This window comes from Ovis aries, chromosome 1, assembly GCF_016772045.2.
Source record: "Ovis aries strain OAR_USU_Benz2616 breed Rambouillet chromosome 1, ARS-UI_Ramb_v3.0, whole genome shotgun sequence".
NCBI lineage: Eukaryota > Metazoa > Chordata > Mammalia > Artiodactyla > Bovidae > Ovis > Ovis aries.
In genome coordinates, this window is record NC_056054.1 from 28,460,529 (window position 1) to 28,486,244 (window position 25,716).

General features: G+C 37.3%; 1 protein-coding gene across 10 annotated transcripts in view; it reads right to left on the reverse strand.

Moving 5' to 3' along the window:
* Positions 1–812: 812 nt before the first annotated feature.
* The window catches only part of IFT25 (intraflagellar transport 25), a 36,432-nt gene continuing 11,528 nt past the window's right edge, over positions 813–25,716 (reverse strand). For 9 of the 10 annotated variants that reach the window (XM_042248311.1, XM_027970464.2, XM_042248321.1 and 6 more), the window contains 6 exons: positions 23,480–23,550; positions 22,678–22,790; positions 8,542–8,648; positions 6,895–6,963; positions 3,409–3,452; positions 813–1,010 (listed from right to left, as the gene is read on the reverse strand). In XM_042248311.1, the coding sequence (XP_042104245.1) occupies positions 897–1,010; positions 3,409–3,452; positions 6,895–6,963; positions 8,542–8,648; positions 22,678–22,790; positions 23,480–23,550 (518 nt within the window). In that variant the 3' untranslated portion in view covers positions 813–896. Of the gene's footprint in view, positions 1,011–3,408; positions 3,453–6,894; positions 6,964–8,541; positions 8,649–9,697; positions 10,016–22,677; positions 22,791–23,479; positions 23,551–25,716 lie in introns of those variants that run through there. The other variant, XM_060409616.1, reaches the window with a different exon arrangement.

Consider the following 25,716-nt stretch of genomic DNA (forward strand, 5'->3'; position numbering starts at 1 on the left):
AACATTTTAGAATTGCTTTGTCATTTTAACTTTTGGCTATATTATTTACATTTTTAATTTCAAGTTGTATAAAAAGATATATTGAGATGTCTTATATCTCCACAAAATGTCCTATCTTGTTTCTTACCTCCTCAAAATGTAAAAAAAAACAAATCAAATAATATCAATAATGGTTGCCTCGGGGTATGTTTCCTAACTCTACTCTGAAGTCTTCAAATCAAGAGAAAATAAAATTAAAAGAAAAAAATAAAATGATTTGTCCTACAGGGCCCAACTCAAATTCCATGACCTCAAGGAAATGTTCCCATAAATATTTTCTCTTTTTTGAACTTGTATGTTGTTTAGTGTTCATATTTTTCATTTGATGGGCTGCAGTCCATGGGGTTGCTGAGAGTTGGACACGACTCAATGACTTCACTTTCACTTTTCACTTTCATGCATTGGAGAAGGAAATGGCAACCCACTCCAGTGTTCTTGCCTGGAGAATCCCAGGGACAGCAGAGCCTGGTGGGCTGCCATCTATGGGGTTGCACAGAGTCGGACACGACTGAAGCGACTTAGCAGCAGCAGCAGCCCTTTGCATCAATCAATCAATTTAAAAATTAATGCACTGGTATCTGAAGGGTACCATGTTATGTGCAGTTGTTTTCATGTATAGTTATGTACTTGGTTAAGCTGTATACTGAAACAAAAGCTGTTTTGTTTTGTGTTTTTTTGCAAAAGCTTTCTTATGACTTACATTTGGTCATCACTGCTGTCTGATGAACCAAATTCCTACAAAATGCTGAAGGGAAAAATAAAACTGAAACAGATTGATACAAATTCCTTTAATAATGACAACTTCATGTTTAAATAAATATACTGTTAAAAAATAGTGCATGGGTATATTATAATTACTAAGAAAGATTTGAGACTGCCATTCCCTCTGCAGAAACGCTATGCACAGATGCAAAATGATCAAAGGCTGATACAATAATGAATCTCAAGTAAGTGACGTGGCCATCACATGCCTGTAAGGGAAAAAATAAATACAGATGATTTAGCAATTCTAGTTAACTGCTAAACAAGCAGTTAGCAGATGAAAGGGTTTGATACAAGAATGATTATAAGCATATAATGATTTATAAGATGTAATGTTCAGAGGAGAAGCCAGCCACATATAACAATATGGCTGTTCTGATACGTAACAGCCAAACATCAGCCTTCGTTTGAGGAAGAACGCAGGTGGAGCTAAAAACTGCACTGTACAATTCTGATTAATTTTTTAAGAATTTTTCATGATGAAAGATTTCATTTGTTGGATGATGCCTCAGAATACATTACCTTAAAACATTATTATACTTTTACATTTATATATTTTCTCTGAAAAGCAATTTGGCAATATATGTAAGAAGCTATAAATGTGTCTATGGGCTTCCCTCTTGGCTCAGTTGGTAAAGGATCTGCCTGCAGTGCAGGAGACCTGGGTTCAATTCCTGGGTTGGGAAGGTCCCCTGGAGAAGGAAATGACAATCCGCTCCACCATTCTTGCCTGGAGAATGCCATGGACAGAGGAGCCTGGCAGGCTACAGTTCATGGGGTCGTGAGAGTCAGACTCAACCTAGAGACTAAACTACTACTACTACTATAAATGTGTCTATACCCATGGACCCAGTATTTCCATTTCTTGAAATTTAATTTTAAAGAAAATAACTGAAAAAGTGAACACCATGATAGCAGGAACAGGCATAAGATGTCCCCAGTAGTAGTAGTTATAATGACAGAGGGAGGAAAACAGGAAATCAGCTAACCTCTATCTGAATACATTTAATTTTTAAATCATAATTATGAAGCATTTGATATAACATTAAATTTTTTAAAAATACAAAGTTTTTCATGTAACTATGCAATACATTTGGTTGACAATTAGAAGAAAATACGTATGGCAAAGGCCACTGTGACAGGGTGCTAAAACTATGGGTGATACACTGCCTTCCATTCTCCCTTCACTGTTGTTTAGTCGCTAAATCATGTCCAACTCTTTTTTTGACCCCCATGGACTGTAGCCTGCCAGGCTCCTCTGTCTATGGGATTTCCCAGGCAAGAATACTGCAGTGGGTTGCCATTTCCTCCTCCAAGATCTTCCCGACCCAGGGATCGAATCTGCCTTTCCTGCATTGCAGGTGAATTCTTAACCACTGAGCCCCCGGGGAAGGCTCCATTCCCCCTTTTCTCCAAAAGCTCTATGATGCTGCCACCCTCCCTGACACACAATGACTCCTGAAACAAAATCCTTAGCAGAGGCTTACTAACCATAATCAATGAAACAATATGGAGAAAAATAGGAAGATAAAATTCCATCTAATTAATCATTTTTCTGTTCCCTACTGGACTCCTTGGGTTTCCCAGCTGGTGCTAGTGGTAAAGAACCCAAGTGCCATGCAAGCAGACCTAAGAGACATGGGTTCGATCCCTGGGTCAGGAAGATCCCTTGGAGGAGGGCGTGGCAGCCCACTCTAGTATTCTTGCCTAGAGAATCCCCACGGACCGCGGAGCCTGGCAGAGTCTACAGTCCATAGGGCTGCACAGAGCTGGACATAACAAGCGACTTAACACGCACGCACGGCCTCCCCAGTCACTGGGCACAACAACTGGGTGGTAGAGAAGATAGTTAATAGGATTCAAACACTACAGAATCTTTTGAAACACTGATCTCATTGCAGCTGCCAGTAAATGGTGAAGAATGAAACTTAATGGACAAGGTACCTCTTTAACCCTTATTTAGAGAAATCTTAATAAGCACTACTACCTTAAAAACATTCTCAGTTGTTTCACTGTTTGTGTTTGTCTAAAACCAGGGCCTGACAAGCTGGGGACAGAGGAACCCGTGATGAGGCAGCAGCTTCCCCGTCAGTGGCCATTCATGTCACTTGACAAGCAAAGCCCAGCGGAATGCTGTCAGAAAATGCTGGTTCCCTTTTCACTTCATCTCTCTTTGGCTTATTTGTTGCTGATCCTATGCTCCAGTTCCCTTATCTGAATCTCCCTGTCCCTTCATGCTTAAATTAACTCCAATTTTGGCATCTCAACCTGTTTTGATTCCTATTCCATAAGAACTACAGAATCAAATGAAAGGAAAGTAAATAAATACTTCAAAATAAATGAACAAACAAAATAAAACAATAACAAGTGAATTCTGTTTTATCTTGGCTGTCATCCTGTCTATGACAGAAAAGAGCCTAACTTAGGAAAGCGATATTTAGATCATAACATTTCTGAGAATAACTGCCTCTATTGGTTGGTTAGACACAGAACCTACAATATTATGAGGGTATTTAGTAATTTTATGACTATGGAGATAGGTTTAAAATTTAAATACATTGTTCTGGCTAAAGATAATGTATATATCTTCAAAGTATATTTACTTACCAAAATTTCTTCATTTTGAAGCTGCCCCTCTGTATGTACTAGATCTAAAACACAAATTTAACAGAATTGAGGTAGGGCTCAAACTGCATCAGGATATACTGAAGTTTATTTTCAGCAAAATGTGATATCTGATAAAATTGTAGTTAGACCAGATATACCAGTGTTTTGGTATGTAAAATCCAATATAAAAATAGAGATATTTGATAAAAAGATATAAAACTATATATGAAACTGTATATATGAAACTCATATATATAAACTATATATGAGCTATAAAATATCTCAGTGAGTATAAATAAAAGTAAATATAAATTATAGCAAAGGAATATCAAGTGAAGAATTAATAAAATATGAAAGTCCTTTTTAACGATCAAGTTACTAACTAACTGCAGGCCTGAAAGGCTGTCTCACCATTCTCATGGGTACCAATTAGGGCTCAGTTTCTCACAATGAAGTTTCACTATGATGCTGAGTTATGCCACCTGTGAATTGATCTTTTCTGGTACCCAGCTTCAGAAAACCTTTACTAGTACTAGTGTGATTTTAGGACAGATTACCTTATTTGGTCATGAGTTAATCATATCAAACATTCTTTTGGAAAGATGTAATATTTCATTGATATAATAATAGTCACATTATTGTTATGTGGCAGCCTGGATGGGAGGGCAGTTTGGGGGAGAAGGGATGCACATGTATGTATAGCTGAGTCCCTTCCCTGTTCACCTGAAACTTAACACAACATTGTTAACCAGCTATACCCCAATAAAAAATAAAAAGTTCTAAAAAAGAAATTCACAACTTAAAAAAATAATATTGACATTATTTAGAAATTAATTTTACTTATATCAAAATGTGAAAAGTGAAAGTTACTCAGTTGTGTCCAACTCTTTGCAACCCCATGGACCATACAGTCCATGGAATTCTCCAGGCCAGAATACTGGAGTGGGTAGCCTTTCTCTTCTCCAGGGGATCTTCCCAACCCAGGGATTGAACCCAGGTCTCCTGCATTGCTGGTGGCTTCTTTACCAGCTGAGCCACCAGGGAAGCCCAAGAATACTGGAGTGGGTAGCCCATCCCTTCTCCAGAGGATCTTCCTGACCCAGAAATTGAACCAGGGACTCCTGCACTGCAGGTAGATTCTTAACCAGCTGAGCTACCAGGGAAGCTCCAACATCAAAACAGTGGACCTAATTTTAAAAGGCAGACAGTACAAAAAGGGAAGTCTCTGGGAAGTAAGATTATGGATGACTTTCTTTCTGTTTCCTAACCTTTCTCTGAGGTCATACAAAATAGTAATCCCCTGCTTGACCCCTTTTCCTCCAATCCTGCTCCCCAGAGGTAAATGTTTTCAACTATTTCAGTTATTTTTTCTGGAATTATAATATATTTCATGATCCTTTTCTTGATTTATCCATTTTTTACTGACTTTATATTATAGTAGGTGAAAATTTATGTCTCTTGGACCAGTATTCTCTTCCTCCTCTTCCTACAAATTTTCCTGCCATCCTCTCAATTTTGAAATCAATACTTGATGGCTATACCATTGTCTATATGTTATTTACTACTGAAATAAGTAATAAATTATGACACATTTTCTTATACAACTCCTCCTCCACTAGAAATTAGTAACTTCTTCTTTCATTTGCTTAGTTTTCTTTTTAATTATGAAAAATTAAAAAATCTCAAACATACATAAAAAAGACAGGATATCATTCTTACATACCCATTGTCTTGAATTTACAATTATCAGCATTTCACCATACTTGATTTACCTAATTTTTTTGGCTAAGGTATTGTAAAGAAAGTCTGAGACATCATAATATTTCACCTTTAAATATTTGATTATCCATTTCTAAAGAGGAATATTTCTTGTGTAACTACAATGCCACTATCATATGACAATTTAAAAATGCTTTAATATCATATATCTAGTATATATTCAAAGGTCCCTATACGTGCCTGCTCAGTCACTCAGTTGTTGCTGATACTTCATAACCCAACGGACTGTAGCCTGCCAGGCTCCTCTGTCCATGGAATTTTCCAAGTAAGAATACTGGAGTGGGTTGCTGTTTCCTACCCCATCAAAGGTCCCCATTGTCCTCCTAAATGTCTTTTTATGGTTGGTTTATTCAAATCAAAATTAATCCTCTTTTAATCTTGAAATTCTTTGTCTCCCACACACACATTTTCCCCCCACACCATTGACTTATTGAAGAGACCAAGTCAGTTGTATCATAAAATGTCCCCCATTTTCTCATATTGCCTCCTTGTGATTTCATTTGTTTTCTACCCTCTTTTCCTACAGATGGAGTTAGAGCTAAAGGCCTGATTATATTTAGGCCTTTACCATATGTCTGGTGATTTGGGACTACCTTTTGTTACTTATGAATAGATCACTGGAAAATAGTACATGGGCCAGACTCACTGACTACCATGATTTCCATAGGGTGACCAGGAATGAACTAACCTGTCTCTGTATCCACAGATCTTTTGGGACCATTCAGTTTCTCCAAAGATGAATCCCCCAATCTCCTGGCTGGGGCTGTATTTCTGGTTGCTGGGCAGACCATAGGAAGGAGGCTACAGTTCCCACTATTCATTATATAGGTTTCCACTTCAATCCCCTATTTTCCACTCCATGTCTCACTCATTCTCTTTACTATGACTGGTCTCCCTGAGTCCTGAGCCTCAACATTCAAAGTTCCTAGTCACTCTTGGGGGTAGTTTGTGGGAGGAAGGTACCTAGAGTCTGTTACACTTTGTAAATAGATGTTCCACCAATCACTTTTCTTGTCCATGCCTTATTCAAACTTTCCATGATACCTCTGCCTTCAAGTTTCTGGGATTCTACTGGATAAACTTCCTTGTCAGGTACTTAGGTTATAATCTACTCAATTCTGCTACAGAAGTTACTACTCCTCCAACTGCTTCCTTTCTTCCATAATATATATTGACCTCTCACATCTGTTTGGAATTCCTGGTTCCCTGTTTGTTTTTATTTTTTGCCGCTGTAGGTTTATGTCTCATTTTTCTCCTTTATTATTATTTTCATGGTATTTTGGGAAGGAATAGACAGACACATGAAGGCAACATGCTGTCTTTTATGAGAGGCTACCAATTCTGTCAATAATATTTAAATAATACCATTAATCAGGAAGGAAGGAAAGATTAAAAGCTAATATTCATTGCTTGTCTACCATATGCCAGGCACTGTGTCACAAAAACTTTAAATGGTGATATCATCTCTATTTTTCAGATAAAGATTCTGAAACTCAAAAATTAAGTAACATGTTAACAATTACATAACCAGGAAGTGAAGAAGCATCTTAGTATTCAAATTTGTGTTTTTCTAGGTTTATCTAAATGTCATAAGAATCATTCAGGCCATCTTTTTTCACCAAAATGAAGTACAATTGGCAATATAGAGTAAAACACAATTCTCTACCCCCTCATGATCAAAATAATGCTGGTAAACCAAGCACATACCTCTTTCAATCCATTGCTCAAAATCAACTGGCTCTTTAGAAGTACTCTTTTCAATCCTCAAGGTCCTCACTGACATCATAAATAAACAAAAATAAAGTGTTAATTATCTACTTAATTCTATGTTGCTGTCCCTTGATTTCTTTTTCCCTCTGTCTAAGACTGGCAGGCATTAGTGGGAATGCACAAAGTACTGCGATCAGGAAAACCACTCACCATTTTTCCATAAACCCTTATGGTAAAGTACAGTCTGGGTAACTGTTACAAGTATTTGCAAGCATATAACACAAAGCTAACAGAGCCTTTTTGAGTTTGGTACCATCTGGTTTGTTTTTGTTTGTTTGTTTGTTTTGGTACACTGGTAAATAATAATATTAGTGGTCTTGATCAAAAAACTTTATGCAGAAACTACTATAAGTCAGACATATTCATTCATTCTTGACTTCAACCTTAGAAGAAAGGTATTATTAACCTGCTTTACTGGTGAGAAAACAGGCTTAAAGAAATCAGACAACTTACAGAAGTCAAGCAAAATGTTCAATGATACAGAGGTAGTAAGTACCAGATCTAGAATTCAAAGTTTAGGTCCAACTCCAGAGCCTTCACAATTAACGAGAGGAGAGAACGCAGTCATCTTCCTTCCGCTTTGGTTTTCTTTTCTCCTTTACCCCTAAAGCAGTTCCCTTGACTCCAAATCCATTCTTCTCTGCTCTGCACCCTGAGGGAGGACCCCTGGGGACTGAACCTCCTGGATTTACTTTCCCACTGCCTACGGGAGGGACTGGGAGGAAACAAGGGCAGCAGGGAAGTGAGATCAGGTTGTGTTTTCTCTCTTCCCTTTCTGCTTCAGTGTCCTGTCTTTGGCAGTGGTTATGCTCCTCCCTGGTTACAGCTCCTATTGGGCAGGCCCTTTTGTACACGCTCCAGTTCTCCTTGGGCTCCAGCAAATACTATTTCCTTCCTTTGGCCCAGGGAGGTAATGGCTTACTGCTATAGCCAGTTTCTGGGTGTCTCACCATCCCTAGCTTGTTCCCTTAACCCAGGCCATAATTCTGTAAGTGGTCCCATCAATAATGTTTCTTCATTTGAGCCACCTGGGATGTATCCTGTTTCCTACCATGATTTTGCTTGATATACTCTGTCCTTAAAAAAACATAAGACAGGATTAGGATGATGTTGTAGTGGAAGATATTCTTCCTAAATCCCTCAGAAAATGGCCACATTAATAAAAGGATCAAAGTTACCAAATGCAAATAATCAGGTTTGTCAGATTTTCAGAAAGAATTTGACAGAGAACCCCAAGCCAAAAAAATCTGGAGTAAAGATGTGAAGAAACCTAGCGTTCTGGCAAGTTGGCTTCTTAAATTCATCACAGGGTCTTTTGCCAAAGGCTTTCACGTAGTAAATTGCATGGAAATTATTATGTGCTTTGGAAGGGTTTCAGATTCGCAGTTTCAGAGAAGCTAACTGTGCTCGAGACAGTTAACCCATACTCTCCACCCATCAACCCCAGCAATAAAACTTGATTCCATGCTGTAAAAAAAAAAAAAAAAAATCAGTGCTTTGCCAAAAGTTTACATATGTGCATTCTGCCTATGGAAAAACTGAAAGATGAAAATTAATGAAATGAAATGAAAATATCATGCTTACCAAAGTAACTCTGGATTACAAGCTTTTCAATCCTCACATGTTTGTGAAAACATATAATGAACTCTTGGGGAAACATTCCTGTGGTGGTCCAAAAAGTTTCTGGATTTCTATTGTCAATTTTAAAGAAAAAGAGAAAAGAACAGCTAAATGTTTAGAAATGCTTAATCACAAATCCTAGTGAATACTAAAAAAAATAAACCACCATTGGATTCTTACAATCCCTTCCTGTTTATTCTGCCTCTAATCTCTCCCCAGCTTTAACAATTCTTTACAACCACCAGATGTATTCTTTAAAACATGGAATTGATGTCACTCTTGTCTAAAATCTTACAGTGATCCCTTATTGCCTATAAATCTAAACTCCTTAGTATGGCATTTAATGATCCTATATAATCTGGTCCCATCATTAAGTATACTGTCCCCCATCATGATATCATCTCTCATTACTGTAGTCACGTTGGACCGACTACAATTCTGCAAACACGTCATGCAGACTCATGCCTCTGTGGAAGCCTTTCTTCCCTTGCAAAAGTTTGCTCCCTTTTTGGTCACATCTCTCCAAGCCCACCAAATCACAATCACTTTCTCCCTCCTTTGCACTCACCTCACAGGCAGCATCCAGTTTCTATGAGCGCTTTTTTCATGCATTTTTATTACCCTAGCTATGCCTTCTCTAAGTCCAGTTACTTTCTCTCACCTTTACATCCCCAGCGACTATCACAATGGCTGACCAACAGTAGACACACAAGAGACGCTTGTTGAAAAAATATTAAAACATGCACTCAAGTGTTAGTAATATAAAAAATTATACACACACACACACACTTATAGTATTGACTATATAATCATTTCTTTAATTATATAAGGTTTTTTATTTCTTTTTGGAGCTAAAATTTACCTACAGTGAAATTTCTCTTAAATGTACAATTTAATGAGTTTTGATAAATGTATATGCTCATGTAACCAATACATCAAGGTAACTAATAGCCTAATCAAGATAAAGAACACTTCCATTACGCTAGATGTATCCTTTCTCTTTCTCTCCAGACAATCCCTACCTCCCTTAGGCAACCACTGCTCTGAGTCTTATCACCACAGACTATGCTATAATTTGTTTATGCATTTTTGTTTGATTTTTAAAAATATATTTATTTACTTATTTTCGGCTGCACTGAGTCGCTGTTGCTGTGCAGGGGCTTTCTCTAGCTGCACTGTATGGGTTTCTCACTGCAGTGGCTTTTCTTGTTGCAGATCATGGGCTCTAGGGTGTGGGGGCCTCAGTAGTTGCTGCATGTGGGCTCAGCAGTTGTGGCTTGCAGGCTCCAGAATGCAGGCTCAGTTGTTGTGGTGCATGGGCTTAGTTGCCCCATGGCATATGGGTTCTTCCTGGACCAGGGATTGAACCAGTGTCCCCTGCATTGTAAGGTGGATTCTTAACCACTGGACCACCAGGAAAGTCGCTTGCTTGATATTTCTGTTGAATAAATGAATTGTTTTGTTTTTTACCATTATGAATAAAACTTCTATAAACATTCTTGTACAGGTGTTTTTGTGGAAATGTTTTCATTTCTCTTGGATAATTACTAGGAGTGGAATTGCTGAGTCATACTGGACATGGAACAACAGACTGGTTCCAAATATGAAAAGGAGTACGTCAAGGCTGTATATGGTTACCCTGCTTATTTAACTTCTATGCAGAGTACATCATGAGAAACGCTGGGCTGGAAGAAGCACAAGCTGGAATCAAGATTGCCAGGAGAAATATCAATAACCTCAGGTATGCAGATGACACCACCCTTATGGCAGAAAGTGAAGAGGAACTAAAAGCCTCTTGATGAAAGTGAAAGAGGAGAGTGAAAAAGTTGGCTTAAAGCTCAACATTCAAAAAACTAAGATCATGGCATCCTGTCCCATCACTTCATGGGAAATAGATGGGGAAACAGTGTCAGACTTTATTATTTTGGGCTCCAAAATCACTGCAGATGGTGACTGCTGCAATGAAATTAAAAGATGCTTACTCCTTGGAAGGAAAGTTATGACCAACCTAGATAGATATTCAAAAGCAGAGACATTACTTTGCCGACTAAGGTCCGTCTAGTCAAGGCTATGGTTTTTCCAGTGGTCATGTATGGATGTGAGAGTTGGACTGTGAAGGCTGAGCACCGAAGAATTGATGCTTTTGAACTGTGGTGTTGGAGAAGACTCTTGAGAGTTCCTTGGACTGCAAGGAGATCCAACCAGTCCATTCTGAAGGAGATCAGTCCTGGTGTTCATTGGAAGGACTGATGCTAAAGCTGAAACTCCAATACTTTGGCCACCTCATGCAAAGAGTTGACTCATTGGAAAAGACCCTGATGCTGGGAGGGATTGAGGGCAGGAGGAGAAGGGGCCGACAGAGGATGAGGGCTGGATGGCAACACCGACTCGATGGACATGAGTTTGTGTAAACTCCAGGAGTTGGCGATGGACAGGGAGGCCTGGCATGCTGCGATTCATCGGGTTGCAAAGAGTCGGACACGACTGAGTGACTGAACTGAATTGATATTTAATTTTATAAGAAAACGTCAGACTTCCAAAGTGGTTGTGCCATTTTACATTCCTAACAAAAATGTAAGGGAATTCTAGTTGTTCCACATTCTTGCCAACATTCTGTTGTCAGGCTTCTTAGCTATTCTACTGGAATAAATGGTGTCTGACTATGGTATTAATTTGCATTTTCCTGATGACAAATGATGCTAAGCCCGTTTTCATCTGCTTTCTGGTCATTCGTACAGTTTCTTTTGTGAAGTGTCTACTAAGTATTTTCTCATTTTTTAAAAAAGTTCTTTCCACTTTAGAGGGTGGGAAACATGGACAGAGTACAGAGCTAGACAACAGAAAAGGCTGAGCACCAAAGAATTGATGCCTTTGAACTGTGGTGCTGGAGAAGACTTTTTTGAGAGTCTCCTGGACAGCAAGGAGATCAATCCAGTCAATCCTAAAGGAAATCAATCCTGAATATTCATTGGAGGATTGATGCTGAAGCTGAAGCTTCAATACTTTGGTCACCTGATGCCAAGAATTGACTCACTGGAAAAGACCCTGATGCTGGGAAAGACAGAGGGCAGGAGGAGAAGGGGATGACAGATAATGAGATGGTTGGATGGCATCACCTACTCAATGGACATCAGTATGAGCAAACTCCAGGTAATGGTGAAAGACAGGGAAGTCTGGCGTGCTGTAGTCCATGCGGGTGCAGAGTCGGATGTGACTGAGCAACTGAACAAGCAGCAGCAGCATGGAAAGACAAACACTATGATATGTAAAATAGATAGCCGGTGGAAATTTACTGTATGACTCAAGGAGCTCAAACTGGTGACAACCTAGAGGGTTGGGATGGGGTGGGAGGTGGGAGAAAGATTCAGCGAGGAGGGGAAATATTGTACACCTATGGCTGATTCATGTTGATATACAGCAGAAATCAACACAATATTGTAAAGCAATTATCCTTCAATTAAAAATAAATACACTTAAATGTTCTTTCCACTTTTACTACGTATTTGTAGGAGTCCTTTGTCAGACATATGTATTGTGAGCATTTCTCCTAGGCTTCAGTTTGCCTTTTCATTTTCTTATTTGCATTTTTCAATGAGTAGTAGTCTTACTTTTGGTGAAGTACAGTTTCATTACCCTTTTATGCTTATAATTTTTGTGTCTTCATTAAGAAATCTTTGCCTACCTCACTGTCACAAAAGTACTTTCTTACGTTTTCTTTTATAAGCGTAAATATTTTAGCTTTGAATATAGTTCTATGATCCATATAGAATTAATTTTTGTGTTTAGTATGAGGTAGGGGTTGAGGTTTATTTTTATCCACGTTTATTCAGTTGTTCCAGCACCACATGTTAAAAGACTCTTTTTCCTATTAAATTACCTTAGTGTCTTATTCTAAAATTAAAGGACTAGTCATAGGTGTATGTATTTCTGCCCCTCCATTTTATTCCACTGATCTATTTCTGTATCCTTAGCCTTTTGTTGAAAATTAATTGACTTTACATGCATGGATCTATTCTGGGCCCTCTTGTCTGTTGCTCTGATCTGTATAGATCTATCTTTACTAAAATGCCATGCTGTTTCGATTACTGTGTATTTATCTTGAAATCAGATAATTTCAGGGCTGCAACTTTCTTCTTTTACAAGATGTGACAAGATTATTTTTTCAAGATTAGTTTGTATTTCCATATACATTACTACAAGAACAACAGTCATTTTAGGGAGAAACTGCCATTGAAACAATATTGAGTTTTCCAATCATGAATGTAGTATATCTTTTAATTTATTTAGTACTTGAATTTCTCTCAGCAATGTTTTATAGTTTTGAGTGTAAAGGTCTTGAGTGTCTTATTAAATTTATTCCTGACTATTTCATGTCTATTTAACTGCTAATATAAATGGAATTTTTAAAAAATTCACTGTCTAAATGTTTCCTGCTAGTATATGGTAATACAATTGCTTTTTGTGTATTGACTTTGCTAAATCCACTTTTAGCTCTAGCAGATATTTGTAGATTCCTTAGGGTTATGTAGAGTCATACAATATGTGAACAAAGACAATTTTTTTTTTCAAGTAGTCAACAGCTCCTGTTTTATAAACACACACACACACACACACACACACACACACACACACACACACACCCCTGGAGAAACTGAAACTCAAATAAATATTATGAATAGTTAAAAAGGCTACTTTGTTACAAGATACATATAAAGAGGGCTCATTCCAAAACGTATTTTCCTTGTTGCCATCAAGAATAGAACACTCTTTGGGGAAATACTATAAGGGTGCATTTTGATCATTATCCTCATTATAATATACCTACTAATTTTTTTAACATTTTAATTTAATTTTAAAGATTACTTTCCATTTACAGTTATTACAAAATATTGGCTATATTACCCATGTTGTATAATATATCCTTGAGCTTATTTTATATTCAATAGTTTGCCCCTCTCTCCTCTCCCTACTGGTAAACACTAGTTTGTTCTCTGTATCTGTGAGTCTGCTTCTCTTTTTGTTATATTCACTAGTCCACTAAGTTTTTAGATTCCACATATAAGTAATATCATACTGTACTGAACAAAAACAACTTTGCTTTCTTTTCAGTCTTTATGATTTCTATGTCTTTTCTTGCCTTATTGCATTGGCCAAGAATTCCAGCACAATATTGAATAGAAATGGTGAGAACATCCTTGATTTGTTTCCAGTCTTCAGTTCAGTTCAGTCGCTCAGTCGTGTCCAACTCTTTGCGACCCCATGAATCACAACACGACAGGCCTCCCTGTCCATCACCAACTCCCGGAGTTCACTCAGACTCACATCCATCGAGTCAGTGATGCCATCCAGCCATCTCATCGTCTGTTGGCCCCTTCTCCTCCTGCCCCCAATCCCTCCCAGCATCAGAGTCTTTTCCAATGAGCCAACTCTTCGCATGAGGTGGCCAAAGTACTGGAGTTTCAGCTTTAGCATCATTCCCTCCAAAGAAATCCCAGGGTTGATCTCCTTCAGAATGGACTGGTTGGATCTCCTTGCAGTCCAAGGGACTCTCAAGAGTCTTCTCCAACACCACAGTTCAAACGCATCAATTTTTCGGCGCTCAGCCTTCTTCACAGTCCAACTCTCACATGCATACATGACCACAGGAATAACCACAGCCTTGACTAGACGGACCTTAGTCAGGAGGAACCTTTTTTTGATATTGAATACAGTTGATTTATAGTATTATATTAGTTTCAGGTATATAGCATGGTGATTCAATATTTTTGTAGATTATACTCCATGTTAGGTTATTACAAAATAATGGTTATATTTCCCTGTGCTATACAAAATATTCTCGTTGCTCATCTATTTTATATGTAGTAGTTTGTATCTCTTAATCTCATACCCCTATCATGCCCCGCCCTGCTTCCTTCTCTCCACTTAAATCCACTTAGTTTGCTTTCTGTGAGTCTATTTCTGTTTTGTCTTATACACTCATTTGTTTTATTAGGAAAGCACTTACTATTTCACCATTAAGTTGAAAATTTTTAGTAGATGCCTTTATCAGACTGAGAAAGTTCCCTCCTCTTTTTAATTTTTTGAGAATTGTTATAATGTTTGGTGCTGAATTCTAATGATTTTCTGGAATGACCATATGATTTTTTTCTCTCTCGCTCTGGCAATACGGTAAATTACACTCAATCTGTACTCCTGTGATAATATGGTGAACAGGGCAATCTTGCATTCTTATGATAAACTCCATTTGCTGAATTCAATTTATAATGGTTTTATATCTATGTTTATAAAGGATATTGTTTTTTAATTGTACTTTCTTGTAATGTCTTTGTAAGGTTTTGGGATCAGGGTTACAATTGTTCTCATAAAACAATTTTGAAAATGTTTCCCTCCTCTGTTTTTGAAAGAATTTATGGAATATTGGTACTTTTTTCTCTCTAAATATTTTATATATTTTAATTTATAGAATTGATATAAGCTATTCAGATTTCTAAATTTCATCTTATGTCATTTTTATAGCTGGAGTTTTTCAAAGAATCTGTCCATTTCATCTAAGTTGTCAAGTTTATTAGCCTAAATTTGTTCTTGATATTGACTTACTATTCTTTTAGAATCTCTAATGATTGTTTCAATTCTGATACTGGTAATGTGCATTTTTTCTTTATATTTTAGTAAGTCTTGCTAGAGGTTTATACCTTTTATTAATTTTTTCACATAATGAACTTCTGGCTTTGATAATTTTTTCTAGTTGTCTATTTTCTATTTCATTGATTTCTGCTCTTATCTTTGTTATTTTTGTCTTCTACTTTCTTTTGGTATAATTTTCTCTTTGTTACCTAGCTTCCTAAGGTAGAAGTTATTGGTTTTTAAAATATTCTCCATTTTAAGTATTTATGCTATTACCTTCCTTTAATGCATTGATTTAACTATATCCCACAAATGTGGCTATATATACATTTTTCATTACCATTCAGTTATAAATATTTTCTAGTATCCCTTGTGATTTCTTCTTTGACCCACTGGTTATTTTGAAGTGCCATGTTTAATTTCTAAGTTGTGGGTGTATCCAGATGCCTTTCTGTTATTTATTTCTAATTTAATTACATAATGGTCAGAGAACATATTCTTTTCCTTCCCAGCTTAACTGAGATATAATTGACATGTAACATTATGTAACTTTAAGGTGTACAAACACTGTGTGTGAAAATCGCTCAGTGTGTCCGACTCTTTGCAACCCCATGGACTGCACAGTCCATGGAATTCTCCAGGCCAGAATACTGGAATGGGTAGCCTATCCCTTCTCCAGGGGATCTTCCCAGACCTGGGATTGAACCCAAGTTTCCTGCATTGCAGGCGGATTCTTTACCAGCTGAACCACAAGGGGAGCCCGAACAAACACTATGATTTAATATAACACATATACTGCAAAATGATTACCCAATAAAGTTAGTTAACACATACATCACCTCATATAACTACCATTTTGTGGGAGAATATATTCTTTAAGATTTCAGTCTTTTGAAATTTATTGAGATTTATTTAATGGCTCGGTTCATTTCAGTGAATGTTCAATATACAAGTATCATTGCTGATTATATAAATGCATAAGTCAAGGTAACCAATAATGTTATGTTAATTTTTACTAATTTTTTTGTTTAGCTGCTCTTTCACTTCTGAAAGGTGTTAAAAATCTCTAACACCTTGACTGTGAATCCAAAGAACATATATGTATTATTCCACTGACATGAAATGTCTGTATAAGCAAGTCTACAGAGACAAAAGTAGACTAGTGGTTGCCTAGAGCTGGTGGGGACAGGGGGTGGTTGTGAAGGGGTATGAGGTTTTCTTTTGGGATGCTGAAATGTTCTAAAATGGATTGTGTAGACGGCTGCATAATTCTGAATATGGTGGAAGCCACTGAATTGTATATCCTAAATGGGTGAATTTTATGGTATGAGAATAATATGTCAATAAAGCTATTACAAAAATGAGAAGAATAGAATCGGGGTCTCCTAACTCACAGTTCTTTATTTTTTTATACTATGTTTAATATTTTACAATTTATTTTTATTTACATTTAAATGGTTTGAAATTTTATTCATTTAAGTAAATCATTTTTACTTGCCCTATGCTTTCTCTTCGGTGCTTTTAATGAACATGATCAATATAATAATACCAAAGATATGCAGAGATGCACTTGGATTTTAAAATGACATATAACTGAATCACCATAAGTAAGTATAATGATGTCTTTAAAATAGTAGTATCCTTTAAAATAAGGCCTTATGGCTATTGACTATTCAACATCTATTATCTCTATGTGATAGTAAGAAAAAAGTCATGGAATTTTTTTCACAATTCTGAGTCAGGGAGTGTTATTAGCCCCATTTTTCACACCAGGAAACTGAGGCTTAAAGAACAACATATATTCTTAGTCCAAAGTAACACACACAGTTCACTTACTTACTCAGGAATTTTAACTGCAAATCTACCATTCTTCTACATTATGCCAAAGGAACCAATTCTCTCTCCTATTTTTTCTTAACTCATTTGTTTCTTGTGTAGAATTTTTTTCCTTTTCATTGACATGTTAAATACGAAGGGCCAAAAAAAGAGTCAAGAGGAAGTAGAAATATAATCACTTTTAAAAACTATTTCTGGGAAATTAAGAATTGGGGACATTTTCCATTAGGGGCAAATTTACAGTATTGTTTTCTCCAAATAACTCTATGGTTACTTCCATTTGGATAAATCAACTTATGAGCAGATAATAAATTTTAGTATCTACCATATAGAGTCTATCTGTATTTGTTAGAAATGGATATGAATTAAGTCTCTGATATGCTCTGTTCAGATATCAGGTCAGTAACTACTTTATTCCATATAGGTTTCTATTAGTTTAGTTGAGTTGCTCAGTCATGTCCGACTCTTTGTGACCCATGGACTGCAGCACGCCAGGCTTCCATGTCCATCACCAAGTCCTACAGCTTGCTCAAACTCATCTCCCCATCGGGTTGGTGATGCCATCCAACCAACTCACCCTCTGTCGTCCCCTTCTCCTCCTGTGCTCAGTCTTTCTCAGCATCAGGGTCTTTTCAAATGAGTCAGCTTTTCACATCAGGTGGCCAAAGTACTGGAGTTTCAGCCTCAAAATCAGTCCTTCCAATGAATATTCAGGGTTGATTTCCTTTACGATGGACTGGTTGGATCTCCTTGCAGCCCAAGGGACTCTCAAGAGTCTTCTCCAACGCCACAGTTCAAAAGCATCAATTCCGCGCCCAGCTTTCTTTATGGTCCAACTCTCACATCCATACATAATTACTGGAAAAACCATAGCTTTGACTAGACAGACCTTTGTCTGGAAAGTAATGTCTCTGCTTTTGAATATACTGTCTAGGTTTGTCATAGTTTTTCTTCCAAGGAGCAAGTGTCTTTTAATTTCATGGCTGCAGTCACCATCTGCAGTGATTCTGGGGCCCAGGAAAATAAAGTCTGTCACTGTTACCATTATTTCCCCATCTATCTGCCATGAAGTAATGGGACTGGATGCCATGATCTTAGTTTTTTGAATGTTGAGTTTTAAGCCAACTTTTTCACTCACTTCTTTCACTTTCATCATGAGGCTCTTTAGTTCTTCTTTACTTTCTGTCATAAGGATGGTGTCATCTGCATATCTACGGTTATTGATACCTCTCCTGGCAATCTTGTTTCTGTCTTCTGCATCTTGCAGCCTGGCATTTCATATGATGTACTCTGCATATAAGTTAAATAAGCAGGGTGACAATATATAGCCTTGATGTGCTCCTTTCCTAATTTGCAACCAGTCTGTTGTTCCATGTCCAGTTCTAATTGTTGCTTCTTGATCTGCATACAGACTTTTCAGGAGGGCGGTAAGGTGGTCTGGTATTCTCATCTCTTGAAGAATTTTCCACAGTTTGTTGTGATCTACTCAGTCAAAGGCCTTGGTGTAGTCAATAAAGCAGAAATAGATGTTTTTCTGGAACTCTCTTGCTTTTTTAATGATCCAGCAGATGTTAGCAATTTGATCTCTGGTTCCTTTGCCTTTTCAAAATGCAGTTTGAACATCTGGAAGTTCTCAGTTCACCTACTGTTGAAGCCTGGCTTGGGGAATTTTGAGCACTACTTTGCTAGTGTGTCAGATAAGTGCAATTGTGCGGTAGTTTGAACATTCTTTGGCATTGCCTTTCTTTGGGATTGGAGTGAAAACTGACCTGTTCCATCCCTGTGCCACTGCTGAGTTTTTCAAATTTGCTGGCATACTAAGTGCAGCACTTTAACAGCATCATCTTTTAGGATTTGAAATAGCTCAATTGGAATTCCATCACCTCCACTAGCTTTGTTATAGTGATGCTTCCTAAGGCCCACTTGACTTCAGACTCCAGGATGTCTGGCTCTAGGTAAGTGATCACGACATCATGGTTATCTGGGTTGTGAAAATATTTTTTGTATAGTTCTGTGTATTCTTGCCACCTCTTCTTAATATCTTCTGCTTCTGTTAGGTCCATACCATTTCTGTCCTTCACTGTACCCATCTTTGCATGAAATGTTCCTTTGGTATCTCTAATTTTCTTGAAGATTCTCTAGTCTTTCCCATTCTGTTGTTTTCCTCTATTTCTTTGCATTGATCACTGAGGAAGGATTTTTTATCTCTTTGCTATTCTTTGGCACTCTGCATTCAGATGGGTATATCTTTCCTTTAGCTTCTCTTCTTTTCTCAGTTATTTGTAAGTTCTCCTCAGACAACCATTTTGCCTTTTTGCATTTCTTTTTCTTGGGGATGGTCTTGATCACTGCCTCCTGTACAATGTCATAAACCTCTGTCTACAGTTCTTCCACTGTATAATTGCAAGGGATTTGATTTAGGTTATACCTGAATGGTCTAGTGGTTTTCCCTACTTTCTTCAATTTAAGTCTGAATTTGGCAATAAGGAGTTCATGATCTGAACCACAGTCAGCACCCAGTCTTGTTTTTGCTGACTGTATAGAGCTTCTCCATCTTCAGCTGCAAAGAATATAATCTATCTGATTTCAGTATTGACCATCTGATGATCTCCATATGTAGAATCAACTCTTGTGTTGTTGGAAAAGCATGTTTGCTATGACCAGTGAGTTCTCTCGGGAAAACTCTGCTATACTAAGGAGTTCTGTCTAATCTAAAAAGTATTACATACTTATTCATTAGCATGGGCTGATAAAGCTATAGTATATATCATCCATTATGTGTAACAGCCAGTCTAAATGATCTACAGACATACTCCCAAGAAAGGTAGGTCACAAAAAAGTGTAAGGTAAATTAATATTAACTTGGAAATGTGATTTATCTCCAGTCAAAGACAAGAAGTATTTTTAGGAAGATCGTCATTTCTGGCAAACAACTTAAGGTAAATTTCTATAGGTCTGTGACCCTCATAGCAGTTTCCACATTTATATCTTTTTTCTAAGGCAGATTAAGGATTAAAAGGCAAGTATATTAAGTTTTTTATTCAAACCTTAAGTCTGAGAAACTGGGAATTAGAAGACATGAGTGTTAGTTTTGATTCTGCCATTTGCTTATCTGTACGATTTTGAGAAAATCATTTTACCTCTAGTCATCTTTTTGTTGTCTTTATAATGAGGTTGAAAAAAAGATTTTTTGGGGGCCTCTTATTTCCCAAGCTTACTGTGAGGGTCAAATAGCATAACATCCATGAAACTATAAAGCTCTATGCAAATGTACATTAACAGATGCATATATGTAAGTATATGTGACTGTATGTATGACTAATCTTTGATGATCTAATTCACAAGCTGCTGCTGCTGCTAAGTCACTTCAGTTGTGTCCGACTCTGCAACCCCATAGATGGCAGCCCACCAGGCTACCCCGTCCCTAGGATTCTCCAGGCAAGAACACTGGAGTGGGTTGCCATTTCCTTCTCCAATGCATGAAAGTGAAAAGGGAAAGTGAAGTCACTCAGTCATGTCCAACTCTTAGCGACCCCATGGACTACAGCCCACCAGGCTCCTCCATCCATGGGATTTTCCAGACAAGAGTACTGGAGTGGGGTGCCATTGCCTTCTCCGGATTCACAAGCTACTCAACAAATATTTTAAGACACTGTGGAGTCAAAGATGAAGAAGTCATAGTATCATGATTTCTAGAAACTTCCAGTTGTGAGAGGAGTGGTACATTAAAAATAAATAATTATACAACATAAGAATAAATAAGGTAATAGAGGCAAATATCAAATGCTACTGGAGCCAAACAAAAAGGTAAAGCAGCCTGCCTGAAGGAAGGGACAGATGTCAGAGAGGAGATAACAACTGGGCTTAAAAAACCGGCCCATTTACTAGAATTTTATCCAGATACATGGACTTCACAATAGAACACAAACAGCCACAAGATCTATGTTACAACTGGCTCTGCTTTCAATAGTTAGAACTAGTACCTCTCTTACCACAAGTCTAAATGAAAGGTTTAGATAAGATGAATGCGTAATTTCTTCCAGCTCTAAAATTATATGATTCTACGAGTTAAACTCAGATCACTGTATAAATACCAAGAAAGAAAACTCAAGAGGGTAATAAAGTAGCCAGAACTATTAAAAAAAGGAGTTCTTTCTGGATGGACTTGGAGGTTCTTTGCTTACTGAAATAAGTCAGAGAAACACAAATATTGTGAACCTCTTACATGTGGAATCTAAAAAATAAACTAGTGAGTACAACAAAAAAGAAAGAGATGTACAGATAAAGAGAACAAATTGGTGGGGAGAGGGAAATGGGGAGGGGTAAGATAGGGTAGGGACTAAGAGGTACAAACTACTATGAATAAAATAAATAAGCTCCAAAGAAAGCTGAGAGCCAACTGTGGTGTTGGAGAAGACTCTTGAGAGACCCTTGGACTGCAAGGAGATCCAACCAGTCCATTCCAAAGGAGATCAGTCCTGGGTGTTCTTTGGAGGGACTGATGTTGAGGCTGAAACTCCAATATTTTGGCCACCTGATGTGAAGAGTTGACTCACTGGAAAAGACCCTGACGCTGAGAAAGATTGAGGGCAGAAGAAGAAGGGGGCAACAGAGGATGAGATGGTTGGATGGCAACATCGACTTGATAGACATGGCCTTGGGTGGACTCCAGGAGTTGGTGATGGACAGGGAAGCCTGGTGTGCTGGGGTTCATGGGGTCGCAAAGAGTCGGACACGACTGAGCAACTGAACTGAACTGAACTGAAGGATATATTGTGTAACACGGCAATTATAGCCAATATTTTATAATAACTATACATGAATATAACCTTTAAAATTGTGAATCACTACACTGTACACCTGAACTTACATGATACTGTAAATCAATTATACCTCAATTAAAATAAAAAAAATTTGTTTTTTGCTGCACCAAGTGACATGTGGGGTCTTAGTTCCCCAACTAGGGATCAAACTCTCGGCCCCTATAGGGAAGCGAGGAGTAATAACTTGGACCATGAGGGAAGTTCTATATACCTCAGTGTTTTTTTTTTTAAAGGAGTTCTTCCATTAACCATTTACTTTTTTCTTAGAACTTAAAAGTCTGAGAATGATATGTGTCTCTATCTAGAATAAGCTCTAGCACAGTAAAGAGTGATAACTGGAAGGACATCAAGAAGCTAAGAAATGAAAAATGCAGGTGGATAGCAAGAAGTGAAGCATTCAGTTCAGCAAAAATTGCTTAGACTAGAAAGAAAACAGGCAGTAGATAGGAAGTTGTAATGTTTACATTCCTATTTACCAATAAAAATTCGGAATAAAACCAGATATTAAAATGTATACTTCCAAAAAATGAGGTAGTTGTTGTTTGAAATTTTGCCTTGACAGACCACATTTTAAATAACTATTATCAGAAAAAGTTCAGTTTAGGAATTATAAAGAAAATAATAAAAAACTTAAATATACGCAACTGAATTAGCTCCAGGATTGTACTAAGGTGGGTAATCAAGTAATTCAGTTCACCAAACATTTATTAAACTATGCTTAACAGTGCTAGTTGTTGTAAAATACGTAATCTCAGTACTCATAACGTTCACTGACCTAATGTTAAGACTATAATGAAGAAAAAAGAGTAACTCTTACCCATCAATCATATTTTCAGGTGGGTGTTTTTCATCACTTGATGTAGCTAAAATAACTTCAGTCCCTTCAGAGCTCAAACAAAGATCAACTTTTCTCATCTTAAAGTGTTTAATCTGCAAGGAAAACAGTAACAAAACGATAACAACAAAAATAACTTTACTCTCTGAACTTCATCTGAGAAAAGGAAGAGAAAGTCTGTTGCCTAGCACACAGCTTAACAACCAAGTTATTCAACCAGTGGGAGGGACTCTAGCATGTTTATTTAGTAAGCAAACTTCTGACTTCTCCCAGGGATAATCTGTAAGATATGAGTATTTCCAATACTCTACTTCACAAAACAAGTCCCTGACACTGACATAATTTTTCTGCTTCTAAAATTAAAAATCCTCAATAAATATCTGGAAACAGTTAATAAGCTAGAATAACATGACTTGGTAAGTTTTTAAAAAGTATTTGTATTATTTTATTTCTGAAATTTAAAAAATGCAGAGTATAAAAATAGACTTTGTACCTATTTATCCATACAAGTATCAACTGAAGTAGTAAGCAACATTATTTAAATCTTAAAAAATACCTATCATCATTTTTTTAGCAGAAATGTGAAATAAGAGAGAAGGCAACTTTTCACTTATTATTAAATTCTAAATCAGTTACTTGGTTGATGAACTTAAAGACATTTCTGTTGGAGAGTAATATTTGAAGTTTGATAAAAAAGCATATTGAAAAGATATTGTTGAGCTCTTCCATGAACCCTGGAGGGTAAGACAGAAGGAAGACTAGAGGAGATTACATCAAAACTTACCTTCCTACTTGATCTGCTGGTGATAGGACACAAAGCAATATATAGATGCAAAGTGACAATGAAAGCTGTATCTGTAAAGAATTAAAAAGATGAATAGTGTTTGGAAAAGAGAGAAAGGCTTCCAATACACTTCACATGTTGGCCCAAGTGTCTAACTTAAAAAAAAAACAAAACTATTTCAAATAAACAAGAGGATACAGTGAATATTACATATATTAAATAACTATATACCAACTTCCCAGATTTAATAAATGTTAACGTTTGCCATATGTACTCTTTTTGTCCTTATTCCTTTCTCTGCCCAGTGGTAATAGCTATTCTGAAATTGGGGGAATATTCTCCCTGACTATATTTTTATTTATTTATTGGCCATGCTGTGTGGCACGCAGTATCTTAATTTCCCATGAAGTGTGGAATCTTAACCACTGGATCGCCAAGGAAGTCCCTGACTATTATTTTTATACTTTTACCATATATGGTCAAGAAGATCCCCTACAGGAGGAAATGGCAACCCACTCCAGTATTCTTGCCTGGAAAATTCCATGGACAGAGAAGCCTGGTGGACTACAGTACTGGGGTCAAAAGAGTGAGACATGGCTGAGCAACTGAGCATACATCAGTATGGACTATTTTAAAATTTAGATGCTTTCATGGTGTATACTTGCTACTTGCTTTGTTCATTCAATATTATGTCTTCAAGATTTTATTATGTTGATGTAATCTACTTTATTCATTTTAACTGCTATAAGATATTTCTCCATTTCTCTAATGATGGTTATTTAGGTCTGTTTCCAATTCTTTGCGATTATAAACAAATTTATAATGCACATCTTTGTGCATGTATCCATAGGCACATCTGGGAGAAAATCTTTATAATAAATCGTATTTTTCTTTGTAGAAGCAAAATTGTTGAATTTAGAATTAGTATATCTCCAAGTCAAAAACTGATGATTTGATCTCTAAATCTAATACAGTATCATTTGCAGTATATGAAAGTTTCTGCTCCCTCATATTCTCACCAACTTGTTATTGTTAGACAGTTTGGGTCAATCTCGTTGGTGTGAAATGGTATCTCAATACGGTTTTAACTTGTATTTCCATGATTACTAATGAGGTTGAATACCTTTTCATTTTCACGGGCCACTCACGCCTCTTCTTATTTGCTTTTTCTTATCTTTGCTCATTTTCTATTGGATTCCTATTTTTCCTTCTGCCCTTTTCCTTTTGATTTGTAGAAAAAAAAATATCATGGTACAAATACTTTGCTATAGCATTACAAATATCTTCTATACTATAGCTTGCTTTTTCTTTTTAACATTTTTGTGTGTGTGTGTGCAAGAGCTCCTCCATCATACACACCTTCTTTGTTTCTGAACTACAACATACATACAGTTCAGTTCAGTTCAGTCGCTCAGTCGTGTCTGACTCTTTGAGACCCCATGAATTGCAGCACGCCAGGCCTTCCTGTCCATCACCAACTTCCGGAGTTCACTCAGACTCACATCCATCGAGTCAGTGATGCCATCCAGCCATCTTATCCTCTGTTGTCCGCTTCTCCTCCTGCCCCCAATCCCTCCCAGCATCAGAGTCTTTTCCAATGAGTCAACTCCTTGCATGAGGGTGGCCAAAGTATGGAGTTTCAGCCTTAGCATCATTCCTTCCAAAGAAATCCCAGGGCTGATCTCCTTGCAGTCCAAGGGACTCTCAAGAGTCTTCTCCAACACCACAGTTCAAAAGCATCAATTCTTCGGCGCTCAGCTTTCTTCACAGTCCATCTCTCACATCCATACATGACCATAGCCTTGACTAGACGGACCTTTGTTGGCAAAGTAATGTTTCTGCTTTTCAATATGCTATCTAGGTTGGTTATAACTATTCTTCCAAGGAGTAAGCGTCTTTTAATTTCATGGCTGCAGTCACCATCTGCAGTGATTCTGGAGCCCCCCAAAAATAGCCTGACACTCTTTCCACTGCTTCCCCATCTATTTCCCATGAAGTGATGGGACCAGATGCCATGATCTTCATTTTCTGAATGTTGAGCTTTAAGCCAACTTTTTCACTCTCCTCTTTCACTTTCATCAACACGCTTTTTAGTTCCTCTTCACTTTCTGCCATAAGGCTGGTGTCATCTGCATATCTGAGGTTATTGATATTTCTCCCGGCAATCTTGATTCCACCTCATGCTTCTTCCAGTCCAGGGTTTCTCATGATGTACTCTGCATATAAGTTAAATAAGC